At 36.7% G+C, this 13,323-nt stretch overlaps 1 protein-coding gene across 1 annotated transcript in view; it reads right to left on the bottom strand.

Moving 5' to 3' along the window:
- LOC127650893 (CUB and sushi domain-containing protein 3-like) overlaps positions 1 to 13,323 on the bottom strand; it is a 686,283-nt gene that overhangs the window by 187,316 nt on the left and 485,644 nt on the right. Inside the window, exons 22-23 of the mRNA XM_052136534.1 lie at positions 6,557 to 6,726; positions 3,355 to 3,511 (exon numbers count right to left, since the gene is read on the bottom strand). Of these exons, the coding sequence (XP_051992494.1) occupies positions 3,355 to 3,511; positions 6,557 to 6,726 (327 nt within the window). The remainder of the gene's footprint in view (positions 1 to 3,354; positions 3,512 to 6,556; positions 6,727 to 13,323) is intronic.

Here is a 13,323-nt window from a genome sequence, read left to right as displayed (position 1 = left end):
ATTGCTCAATCACCACCTATGGAAAGCAAGTGGTTAACAAAAGTTTACTTAAAAGAGATATTTTCTATTGATCAGGGCTGCAATTATTTATCAAATGATGACCAAATGATAAAGATGACCATTATAAGCTGTATTTATCCAGATGCATGGTAGACGACAGCATGTGCAAATAGACGGCAGTTTTAGATTTAGTGAGTTTGTCACAAATAGAAGTCAATATTTTATTTATATAAGTGCTTTCATTGTACTTTTGGCCAATTAGTAAATATACCAGCATAAATCTGTGACGGAGCACAACTGGTCGTCCCAATTTTGACAAATGATCTCTGATAAAAACTGGACAGTTTAGTTAGTCTAGATACTGAATATGATGGAGTACAAAATGTTATGCATTCAGCTTTGTGAGAGTCATTATTGCGATGATTGTTGAAATTTGCCTTCACCTGGTATTTTCATGCTGCTCGGTAGAAAAGCCGTAAAAGTTTGCCATTAATGCAGTCATTAACGGCAACAATTTGAAGTTAAAATCCTACTGGGCTGGTAGGAAGAGACAAATCCTTGCTAAGCAGGCAGAACAATTAAGATTAAGTGCTTGGTTAATTTGGAGCCATAATCAGAACCACAGCACTCACTGTGCGACACATCCCATTATTAAATGTGTAGCTATGACTAACTATCATTAAACAGCCAATGTTCAGAAATGGCCAAAAACACATGGCAGCTCACTGTCTGCCCACTACAGGTATACATTGCATTATTTAATTAAGTACTAATTTAATTTTCACTTTATGATAATCTCCATTTATGTAAATTACTAAAGGTTACTCAAGGGTGAATGTTTTTTGGAATCCCACAAATAAAATGTTTCTACATTCTAAAGAAACAAGGTACCATTTAGGGTACAATGGCCATCACTATTTTGTTCCTTTAAATGTATAATTTTTATGTTTGCTTTTCTGTGAAATTTTTTATAAACCACTCCAGATACAGCTTTATACCTCAAAGAGGTAGTGCATGAACTAAATAATATCATACAGCAGTTGCGGAAGCGGACCACACTGTTTAGCCAATTAGACACACGCTCTACCTGAGAATAATTATTTTGTGTTCAGATTTTCTGACATTGGATTGGCTGATTTGTATGATCTTTCAAACATTATAAAATGAATTATGTTAATAACTACTACTACTACTACTACTAATACAAATAATATAACATAATGTCATAATTTGTGTTCATTTTATTTAAAATGAGATATTTTTCTCCACAAGATTTTCTCCATAGCTCTAAATTGTTAAAAAAAAAAAATACAATAAACCTGCATGCCACCGAGCTGACAACCCGGCAAAAATTATAGACCTTTTAAAACGGCCACATAGGGGACTTGCATAGCTTATGAGCAGCCTACCATTAAGCTGCATGCTGTTATGTACAGATAAATACTTTAGTGCTTAGCATCAACTATATGTGGAGGCAACAATTTTGACACCCAGCTCTGATTGCTACTTGATTACAGGTGGTAGTTTCAGAGTATGCTTGAGTTGAGATTAGGACTCAATCAAATAAACAAAGCTATTTAAATCAACCATTCTCACACTCCTGTCCTCATGAGGCCTCTAAATTACAATGTCTAGGTGACTGGAGTTGGCTTGCTTTCTCTTGGCTGTATCTGACCTTTATTATACACTCAAATGGCTAATCCTTTAGAGGGTATGGAATCGTACACAGACAGGGATTTAGTTGATTTCAAATGAGATAGCCCACCAGCAGGTTAATACTTTACCTCCCACTGGAACTAAAACCTTGTTGAATCCCACATTGTGAGCACAATACCATTAAAGCACAATGGATTTGGACTAAGTACCTGCACCACTCTGGCTTTGGGCCAACAAAGTCAAGGTCAACGGATACATGGTCATGTTCCTACTTGTTCACTCTCTGATAATCCCTTAGAGCTGACTGAAAGCTGATTGTTTCAGGTGTTCTCATTCTTCTGTTACATTGTTCCTGAGTAAAACAGCTTTTCTTATCTGTTGGTCTTTGAGTTCTAAAGGAATCAAATGCATTTGAATTGTGCACAAAAAAGGAAGAGATGCAATTTCTATATTTCTTTGTGTACCATAGATATGAGAAGTGCACATGTGTTAAAGTATTATCTCTGTCAAAATGATTAACCAATTCAGTAATCCATATAAATATTCAATAACTTGAGTAGATCAGGGCAAGGTAAATGTATAAAATAGCCTTCCAGAGAGAGGACCAGACATTGACTTGACTAACTTTTAAAACTTACTTTAACAAACTGGTCCCAGGGTTATTTTTAGAGGATGTCAGTCAGTTACCCTAACCACTGGTAAAGTTCATCAATTATAGACATATGAAAAAAAACATCTTAAAGTTGAAGTGTGCAACTTTTTTTAAGTTAAAATAATTCCGTCTCCTAACTTAATCTGCAGAGATAACTATAAGTCATTCAGGGGTTCAATTTATCAAAAACTGTAAACGCGTTGTCTCTGTGGCAAAAAGGTTACCATAAAACACAAAACTGTGTTTGTTTACAGCTATCCATTAAGACCCAGCCCAACAGTGTCACTCAACCAATGACATGAGTTGTGGGCGGGACTGTCTGATGGTTCAAACAACAGCAGACAAGGGGCATATTCATTGCTGTTTTGAAAACATTGTTTATTTTTGCAATTCCGGTTGCGCTACTGTTGCAGAAATTACACACTTCAACTTTAATTTGAAATGCTATTGTTTTATAATTTTAAACCTAACATACAGTGCATCCGGAAAGTATTCACAGCGCTTCACTTTTTCCCCATTTTGTTATGTTACAGCCTTATTCATGTTCATGAGATCAGGCTGGTGATGTGTTGCTTGAAAATGTGTTCGTGCTCTTTTTCTTTAAAACAAATGTCTCTTGGTTTGATATTTTTTTATCTAATGCAATGATATTCATACATTAGTATGTAAATACCTCTTGGAGAAACTGTATGTAGATGTTTGGGAAATATTTATTGGAAAATGACACACATTTTGTTCACATTATCATCTGGGAAAACATAAAGTGGCCCATTTAGCAATGCGACACAACGTAAAACACTTAGATAAAATGGAAGCCATCAACTACCACTTGCCGCAGGAAATTCTCTGCAGATCAAAATAAAGCAATAACATGTTGTTTGCTGCTTTCTGTCTGTCAATCGTCTGCGATATGAACGGCCCTTACGAGACAGGTACAATATTAAGACCGGCACTTTATTTCTTGTGAATAGCCTTGCTTTATTACTAAGGTCAAGCAATGCTGGTCTGAAGCATGTGCTGGGTATAAGGGCAGTGTAATAACTTACTGGAATAGACCAATTTGAAGCCTTCTCCAGTAGCCTCCGCATCAGAGTAGAACTCCAGCCACAGGTGATTGGAGGTGCTGATGAGGGTCAGACCCAGCATAGATGAACCAGTGAAGGCACCCAGCATGTGAGCTGCATTATCTTTACCATCATAGACCTGCAGGCGATGAGATGAGCCAATAAGATCAGAGTATAGACCGTGGATAAAATAAAAAATAAAACCTGCTACCTGATAAACATGTACAGTATATAGACAAAATATGTTGTTCCAACATTCTTGCTAAAATAGTAACCAATAATCATAGTAATCTTGCACTCTGTTTCTCTGAATATGTAGACATTTGTAGAATTCACTGAATTACACTTACAGGTGAAACTCGAAAAATTAGAATATCGTGCAAAAGTTCATTAATTTCAGTAATTCAACTTAAAAGGCAAAGTAAGATATTTCAAGCCTTTATTTGATATAATTTTGATGATTATGGCTTACAGCTTATGAAAACCCCAAATTCAGAATCTCAGAAAATTAGAATATTACATGAAATCAATAAAAAAAAAGATTTTAAATACAGAAATGTCGGCCCTCTGAAAAGTATAATCATGCATATGTACTCAGTATTTGGTTTGGGCCCCTTTTGCATTAATTACTGCCTCAATGCGGCGTGGCATGGATGCTATCAGCCTGTGGCACTGCTGAGGTGTTATGGAAGACCAAGATGCTTCAATAGCGGCCTTCAGCTCTTCTGCATTGTTTGGTCTCATGACTCTCATCTTTCTCTTGGCAATGCCCCATAGATTCTCTATGGGCTTCAGGTCAGGCGAGTTTGCTGGCCAATCAAGCACAGTAATACCATGGTCATTGAACCAGGTTTTGGTACTTTTGGCAGTGTGGGCAGGTGCCAAATCCTGCTGGAAAATGAAGTCAGCATCTCCATAAAGCTTGTCTGCTGAAGGAAGCATGAAGTGCTCTAAAATGTCCCGGTAGACGGCTGCGTTGACTCTGGATTTAATAAAGCACAGTGGACCAACACCAGCCGATGACATGGCTCCCCAAACCAACACAGACTGTGAAAACTTCACACTGGACTTCAAGCATCTTGGATTGTGTGCCTCTCCATTCTTCCTCCAGACTCTGGGACCTTGGTTTCCAAATGAGATGCAAAATTTGCTCTCATCAGAAAAGAGGACTTTGGACCACTGAGCAACAGACCAGTTCTTTTTTTCTTTAGCCCAGGTAAGACGTTTGACATTTGAAGCCCGTGTCCAGGACCCGTCTGTGTGTGGTGGCTCTTGATGCAGTAACTCCAGCCTCAGTCCACTCCTTGTGAAGCTCCCCACACATTTGAATGGCCTTTTCCTGACAATCCTCTCCAGGCTACGGTCATCCCTGCTGCTTGTGCACCTTTTTCTTCCACACTTTTCCCTTCCATTTAACTTTCTATTAATGTGCTTTGATACAGCACTTTGAGAACATCCAACTTCTTTTGCAATTACCTTTTGAGGCTTTCCCTCCTTGTGGAGGGTGTCAATGATGGTTTTCTGCACAACTGTCAGGTCAGCAGTCTTCCCCATGATTGTGAATTCAACTGAACCAGACTGAGAGACCATTTAAAGGCTCAGGAACCCTTTGCAGGTGTTTAGCTGATTAGAGTGTGACACTTTGAGCCTACAATACTGAACCTTTTCACAATATTCTAATTTTCTGAGATTCTGAATTTGGGGTTTTCATAAGCTGTAAGCCATAATCATCAAAATTATATCAAATAAAGGCTTGAAATATCTTACTTTGCTTGTAATGAGTCTATATAATATATTAGTTTCACCTTTTAAGTTGAATTACTGAAATTAATGAACTTTTGCACGATATTCTAATTTTTCGAGTTTCACCTGTATGTAATAATTAACTTTAGTAAGTAAATAAAAGAAGTAACTCCCCAGTGGCTGTATTAATGAGAGTCTGAGCCTCACTGATGTGAATGATACACAATATATAATGACTTGTGTGTCTTTTAATGACTTACTGTATATATATATACAATATATATATATACTGTATATACATACATATAGAAAATTGATGATAAGAAATGTATCTAGGATGCCTCAAGTAATTTTTCACCAGTATTTGGTATGTACATATGGAAAATGTATAAAAAGAATGCAAAAAACAAAACAAAACAAACTCTATACAAGAAGGTTCTATTTGTAAAAGTGTCAGTTCACCCAAAACTTTTAATTCTCTCATTTACTCACCCTCATGCCATTCCAGATGTGTATGACTTTCTTTCTTATGCTGAATACAAACAAGAATATTTCAGCTCTGTAATTCCTAACAATGCAAGTGAATGGGTCTCAAATTTTTTAAGCTCCAAAATGCATATAAAGTCTGCATAAAATTAATCCATACTAGTAATCCAGACTCCAGTGGTTAAATATATATCTTCAGAAGCAATTTTATAGGCGTGGGTGAAAAACAGATCAATATTAAGTCCCTTTTTACTATAAATTATCCTCCCTGCCCAGTAGGTGGCGATATGCACAACAAATATAAATCAGCAAAAACACAAGAAGAATGTAAAAGTGAATGTTAATGTGGAGATTGATTGAGAAGGGAGAATTTATAGAAAAAGGATTAAATATTGAAGTAAGTTAGACACTGATTTATTCACTGGAGTCTTATGGATTACTTTAATGATGACTTTTGTGATTTTTGGAGCTTCAATATATTGGCACCCATTCAACTTCTTCTAAAAATCCTCAGATGAAAGAAAGTCATACACATCTGGGATAGCATAAGGGTGAGTAAATGATAGAACTTTTATTTTGGGGTAAACTATTCCTTTAACATTAGTAAATACATAAGGTATCATAAACTAATGATAAATAATCATTTTTACAGCATTTATTAATCTTGCTTAATGTTAATTTAAGAAAATACAATAATAATAATTGTTCGTTCATGTTAGTTCTTAATGCATCATTTTTTTTAATGAAAAAATTTATTAAATTATATTTTTAAACTAATCATCTAATTAAGTACATTTTAATCATTTTTAAATATATATTATCCAAGATCAATAAGTGCTGTAACTATTGTTCATCTTAACTAAGGTAGTTAACTAACGTTAACAAATGCAACCATATTTTAAAGTATTACTGAAACGGTTTTGGCCAGTAAAATTTCACATAGGTTGAGAAATACCTTTAGAATGTCACCCTGGGCCAGATGGAAGGTTCTAGCAGAAATGTTGATTCCTTTCCCAGCCTGCACCTGTATGCTATAAATGCACTCGTGGCTGTTTTCGTAGTTCATAGGGTAATTTGGTGACAGTAGAATTCCTTCATTGTTGAAGACAGATGAGCCACATTCAGCTAGAAATGGGGAATAAAAACCATGGAACATTGTGGGGAAAATGGAGTAACAACCACAAAGCCAGTAATCAAAATGTCACCTACTATTATTATATAAAGATATTCGGTTAGCTCTTCGGGCAAACCATGTGGACATATTGCTGCTGTAAATGCTCAGTGTGTGTGTTAATACAGATTTTCAAAATGATTGGTCTGGACAGAATGAGTCTGTGGTGCTCTCATGACGGCAGGTTTGAAAAGTGAAATCGGCAGTGCCGAGTCGCAGCATTCGTAGCCTTATTTCAAAATCCCTCATTGTTGGGCAATGCAAGTTGGACTCCAAACAATAACCATCAAATGCAGATTTAATAAAACAACAGACAGTAAAAACAGGTGTATTAATCATCATGTATTCTGCAAGAGAAAGATGAACATAAAGCAATACAGCCCGGCTGATTTATTTAACGTTCCTTCAACGTTTCCCTCCAAGTTGCTCCATGTTATGATGATATTACCAGTGTCATATTTTGGATAAATCACCGCTTTTACTACCTCCATTTAGTAAATTACCTACATACACATCCACCCCCACCCCCCACTGTGAGTCAGCTTCTGGGACATGATGTGAATTTATACCTGATGAGACTTCTTGCTTTGCACATATGTCCTTCTTACTTTTATACAGTGAGAAAGGGTGAGAAATTATTAAAAGAACAGTTCACCCGAAAAGAAAATTCTTCCATCATTTTCTCACCCTCTTTTGAAAGCTGTATAAAATGTTCACTTCTATGGAACACAAAAGGAGGTATTTATAGCTGATTTCAAGCTGCACTTTTACACAGATTTAAAGTAAATGGTGACTGTCAAGATTTTCAAGGAATGATTGTCTGATGCTCACACAAACCTATCATATGTCTTCAGAAGACTTTGGAATATAGTACATGATTTGTGACTATTTTATGTCCTTTTTTAGCTTAATCTCCCTGGTCTCCATTATCATTGTGTAGGGCTCTACATTTAGGAGCGGGTTTGGTTATTAGAAATAATTAATAATTTTCATAGATAATTATCAATTATTAAAATCAATAGAACACTGATTAGAATCAATGTTAGCTTTATAATCCTTTAAATTCAACAATAATTAAAGATAACTGTAAATTATCAAAATCAATAGAATATTAATAAGGATTAATATCGCTGGGGCACCACCCTGGAATCAGGGACTAATAACCAGACAGTATAACAGTATCAATACTAGATTGTTCTCTTAGGAAAATCGACGTCCGGAGAACATACATTTTCAAAAGGGAACAATGAAGGCTTTGAATCTGAGCACTGGCATCCCCAGCCTTTGACACATGTGTATGCACACCAAACCAAAACACTTCTCTTTGAAATATTACAAAGTTTATTGATGCAGTAATATCAATTAATAATCAATATAATGCAGTCAATAAACTTATGACTGACAACTACAAACTAAACAGAGACATGATTAATAAGCATATAACACATGAGGAAGGTGTGTGTGTGTGTGTGTGTGAGAGGAGTGACGCACACAAAATGGTGGACATGACTCTCATGGAGAGTACGCCACGTGAGATTTCCAGCTAGAGTATTTGGCCCGAATGTGGGCGGAGAGAAGCCGGTTACTGGCATCTGCCCATTTACCGCGTGTCTCCGCTTGTACGATAACTTGGGGACAAAGCTGAGCTTTATCACAAAGTTATCTACTAGCCAAATGTTTGTGAGGGGTAACGTGTGTGTGCGGTTAGACGACAGAGAGAGAGAATAAAGTGGCGGCGCCGAAGCCGGTTCCGCGGTCTTTGGTCCTTTAATGGATAAACACAGTGTGCCGGTCTCATCCGTGATGGTGTAAATACGCAACAGTCCAAAGTGTTTGGATTACAACACAGCAAATTTCATTTGTGATAACAGTATGTTACAGTAATACCTTAAGTATTATTAACAGCAATGAGTGGACTCGGTGGTCCGTAAACTGTACAAGCAATAACCTTGATACACAAGAATAACACACTATAATATTCTATCTCTGCCCAGACGTAACCTCTTACTTTAACCACGTGAGGACACAGGTAGTGTGTGTTTATCCTTGCTGATTCTCGGCTGATTATCAGCAACGTCGACTCGATGAAGATGGAAGAGAAATCTTCTTTCTTCACTTCTGCAGGCAAACGGATGGAGATGCCTCCTTTGGATCCGTTAGTGTTCGGTGGAACGCAGAGTAATCTTAACTTGTCCAGACAAGATGGAGAATGTATGGCCACAGTTTCAAGTCGTATGTTACGTCCTTGTGCAACGAAGCTACACCTGAGAGCAGCGATAAACTGCATCTATGTACGGCACGCAAAGTCGCTGGAAACAATGCTCAGAAGGACCTCAGAAGTATTTCTACTCCCGATGACATCATGGTTGATGGGCATTCTGTTGAGCGCCTCATCCAATAGGAGTTGAGAGTTCGATCCTTTAAAGTTTCACACAGTTGTAAAGTGAACAAGGCTTCTTGGGATTTGTAGTCTGTTTTGTACACCCTTTGTTTGATTTTAGCGTGGTTTTTATCAGTAAGATTTATGACTTTGTGTTTGTGGGCCTCAGTCAGGCTTTACAACTGTGTTAGGCCTGTCTTTGTCTTGTATCTGAATACATGAGGCCCAACAATTGGTACAAAGCAGCTCAGAAAGTCTATAAAACTTCTTTAATGTTCCACAGAAGAAAGAATGTCATACTTGTTCAGAACAAATACGTATATGACAGAATTTTTGTGTACACTATCCCTTTAAGAGTAATTTGAATGACCCCATGAGGTTCATATTTTGACTGGCCTGCTGAATGCAATTTGAATAAATGAGGCTGTCCCAGAAGGCACATTGTGGAAGAGTGAGCATTACATTGTTTGCTTGCCTTTCAGTCAGATCCTTGCACATGTTTGGTTCAAGGATAATATATCTGAGAACTGCCTTAAAGTGGCTGGGGAAAATGCCCAGCATACTGTAGGATGGTACTGGGGGTTTGTTGGGTTTGTGACTGCTCCTCCAGGCCTCATGTCAAAAGTAATGTCTGTGTCTGCTAGTTTCTGCTCCACAAGAAGCTCTCTGGCCTTGCTTCATTTACACAACCTGATACAGCCTGACAGGCGTCTCAAACTGGCCCTTGTGTTTGGAAAAATGGGGAACTTCAAACTGCTTCTCTTAGGGAGGAAGGAGGCATGTTAAAATAATTCTGGGAGTTGCTGTTGGAGAAGCCAGTGAGATGCCATAGTTTATAGGGTGATGTTTAATCTGACTGAGCAGGAAGTCAGAGAGCAGCTGGGAAGAGCAACATCTTAGGAATGAAGCACTGCAAGATGATAAGAGTTTTGATACCTGCTCAGAACCTCGGCCATCGAGGAAGCTTATGGAGCGTGGCAAAAACTAGGGAACAATCTATGCAAATCTGATTTTGCTTGAGGTTTTTAAAGCACAGAACAGCATTTCTATAGACTTAATTGTAACGACACACATTTAAAGTGATAATTGAAGTACATTTTTGTTTTCTTTTTTACATGCATAAATATTGTTTATAAGGTTCATTAATATTGTATATAAGGTTCATTACTACTTTTAGAACAAATCTTCATTTTCTATCCAGTATGTAAACTGAGTATTGTAAACAATTTGAGTAACTGAGTATACAAAACTATTTCATATTGTAAATAAGTTAGGTTATTCTTTCACAGGATGGGAAGGAAAATGAATATTCTGCTCAAATATGGTTATTAAAAATATGGGTCCTTTTAAAGTGAGAGTTTACCCCAAGATGAAAATTCTCTCATAATTTTCACACCCTCATGATATCCCAGGTGTGTATGGTTTTCTTTCTTCTGCAGAACACAAAAAAAGATTTTTAGAAGAATATCTCGCCTCTGTCGGTCCATACAATGCAAGTGAATGGTGATAATGGTCAAAAATCACATAAAACAAACATAAAATTAATGTGGTTAAATCCGTCTTCAGAAGTAATGTGATAGGTTTGGGTGAGAAACAATATTTCAGTCCTTTTTACACTAAATCTCCACAGTAACATTCACTTTCAGATGTAAAATTGAAACTAAATAGGCACCACATGGGATTTTAAGACGTAAAAGTCAAAAGGAAAGTGGAGATTTAGTGTAAAAAATGACTGAAATATTGTTTCTCACCCAAACCTATTACATTACTTCTGAAGACGGATTTAACCACTGGAGTCATATGGATTAATTTTATATTTGTTTTATTTGATTTTTGACCATTATCACCATTCACTTGCATTGTGAGGACCTACAGAGCTGAGATATACTTCTAAAAATCTTAATTTGAGTTCAGCAGAAGAAAGTCACACATCTGGGATTGTAAGTAAGTAAAAGGAAAGGTAAGTAAATGATAAGATAATTTTCATTTTTGGGTGAACTGTCCCTTTAACAAAATAAAACAATAATTAAAGGGCATTTTGGAGCTTAACGCTAAAACATTTCCTCTTATAGACAACACAGAAAATATGCAATAACCCCCCAACTATTTCATGCACAGTGTTTCAATGCAGGCATGCCAAGTAGTTGCTGTAAACATTAAATTACTTGTTGACAATCCAGCAGAAAAGGACTCTTGCCTGTTGACTCTTTTTGTGTCTGATTTCTTTCGACCAGGCACTTGGTGAAATGAAAGGCTGATCTGATAAGATCTGCTTCTGGCAGAAAGACAGACTTTCCTTTTTGTGACAAAATCATTTTGGGATACACAGAAAGGATTGTGTGTTCTCAAGTAATCAACTGAAGCTCTTTCAATCAGATTCTTCTTGCATTAATGCACTGTTTAATCGGTGGAAAGAAGAGTTCAGGCAACAGTCACCAGACATGAATGTCTGCCACTATCAGATGCTGCTGTTTGGCTCACATTTACTGTCAGTCTGTGTTGTCGCGCCTGATTCTAGTAGACATGTTTGGTTTGCTTGGAAACAGACAAAGATTGCCCAGAAGGCTCACTCAGATGAGAACGAATGCCAAGCATTCGTGGCTGTATGGGAAATGGTCAGCATAAACTTAAATATTGAAATGTGCAAAAATGAAAGAAAATAAGGGCAAAAGAGCTTATATAGTCCCACAATAATTGTCTAACTTGGTACTAGGACATACAATATTCACTTGAGAAAGTGGGGTTGATTATAGAGCATATCTTAAAAATTACTGGCAATGGAAAACAATGGAATGAAAACAAGACTTTCAAACCTTAATGATGCAACACTAAAATATCCAACCTGCTCTCATAGAATGAACGTTACTCTATATAAAATTTAGCAAACTTTGTCACACAAATCACGAGTACAATTGCTGATTTTATAAAAACCTATTATTCCCCTCTATTACTCACACTTTTACTTTAATGCATGATATGAAAAATTAAACATGTTAACACTTGTATTACAGACCCACCTATATATACACACTTATTCCTATGATATTAGCTTACTTAGCTCACCTGATAGTGTTGGACATTTAGCTTGATGGTGTTGGTTAAGGCCAAGGATGTCTGTTTTGTTAAACTGTCATTTATCTTTCCGGGCACTATTGGTTAGGTTTAGGGTGAAGTTTTAGATTTGGGAGGTATGTTTCACTTATTAAAACCACCATATATAATTCACCTTAAAAACCCTCATCTGATTACAACCTCATTTGCTCGGTTTTGGCGCCCCCCACTGGACATTTCACTTGAACACTGCAGTCAAATGTGTAACGAAGCAGTTAATTTCAGTTTTGCAAAAACGTTAAAGAAATTTCATGAGACCAGTTTGAAAATATCAGTCTTATCAGTTATATCAGTTAAAGTTACATCAGTTTTATCAGTTATATCAGTTGAAAATATAATTTACACTTTAGTAAAGTGGCCATTAATTGCATTGTATCATGTCCATTTACCTTTAAAGGGTGCTAATTTGTAGAGGAATGTAAAAAAAAGCACCTGAAAGAAGGACAACTGGATAGTTCACCCAAAAATAAAAAATAAACTATTTAGATTTAGACAAACAGACAGTTAGACAGACAGATGGCATACTAAAACACTAGGTATACTAAACACTTGCATTTGCATTATTCTTACACCTGGAGTCACTGGTCAATATGATGCTTGAAATCAATAAGCTTAATAAACCCACAATGTATTTCTGTATCAGCTGAAAACCTCTCAAACATAACATGCCTTTTGTATGTAACCCGGTAACGATACATACAACGTCTTACACCAATATCCTCAGCGGGAGACTTGCAATATACAGTAAGGCTGATATGATGAAAGACAAAGCGGAAGCCATTGTATATCATACCCAGCATTTCCATCCAGTATGTCATCTAACACAAAACATAATGAACTCATTGATACAGCTCAGTGCCTTCTGAGAGGCAATTTTGCAACCATTTCTTTCATAAGACAGAGGTGAGCGCACCACCTCAAGTTAAAGACTGTATTCCTACTCAACAATACATTTATCATCAATGAAGCATCATGGGGCACACAGTAGTTAATACCATTGTAATTTGGCTGTGTAGTTGCCAAAAAACTCAAATAGCAAGTGGAAGAAATTAATTTCACA

The sequence above is a fragment of the Xyrauchen texanus genome, chromosome 10, assembly GCF_025860055.1.
Source record: "Xyrauchen texanus isolate HMW12.3.18 chromosome 10, RBS_HiC_50CHRs, whole genome shotgun sequence".
NCBI classification, from domain to species: domain Eukaryota; kingdom Metazoa; phylum Chordata; class Actinopteri; order Cypriniformes; family Catostomidae; genus Xyrauchen; species Xyrauchen texanus.
Note: the sequence above shows the minus strand (reverse complement) of the source record. Positions and strands in the feature narration are given on the sequence as shown.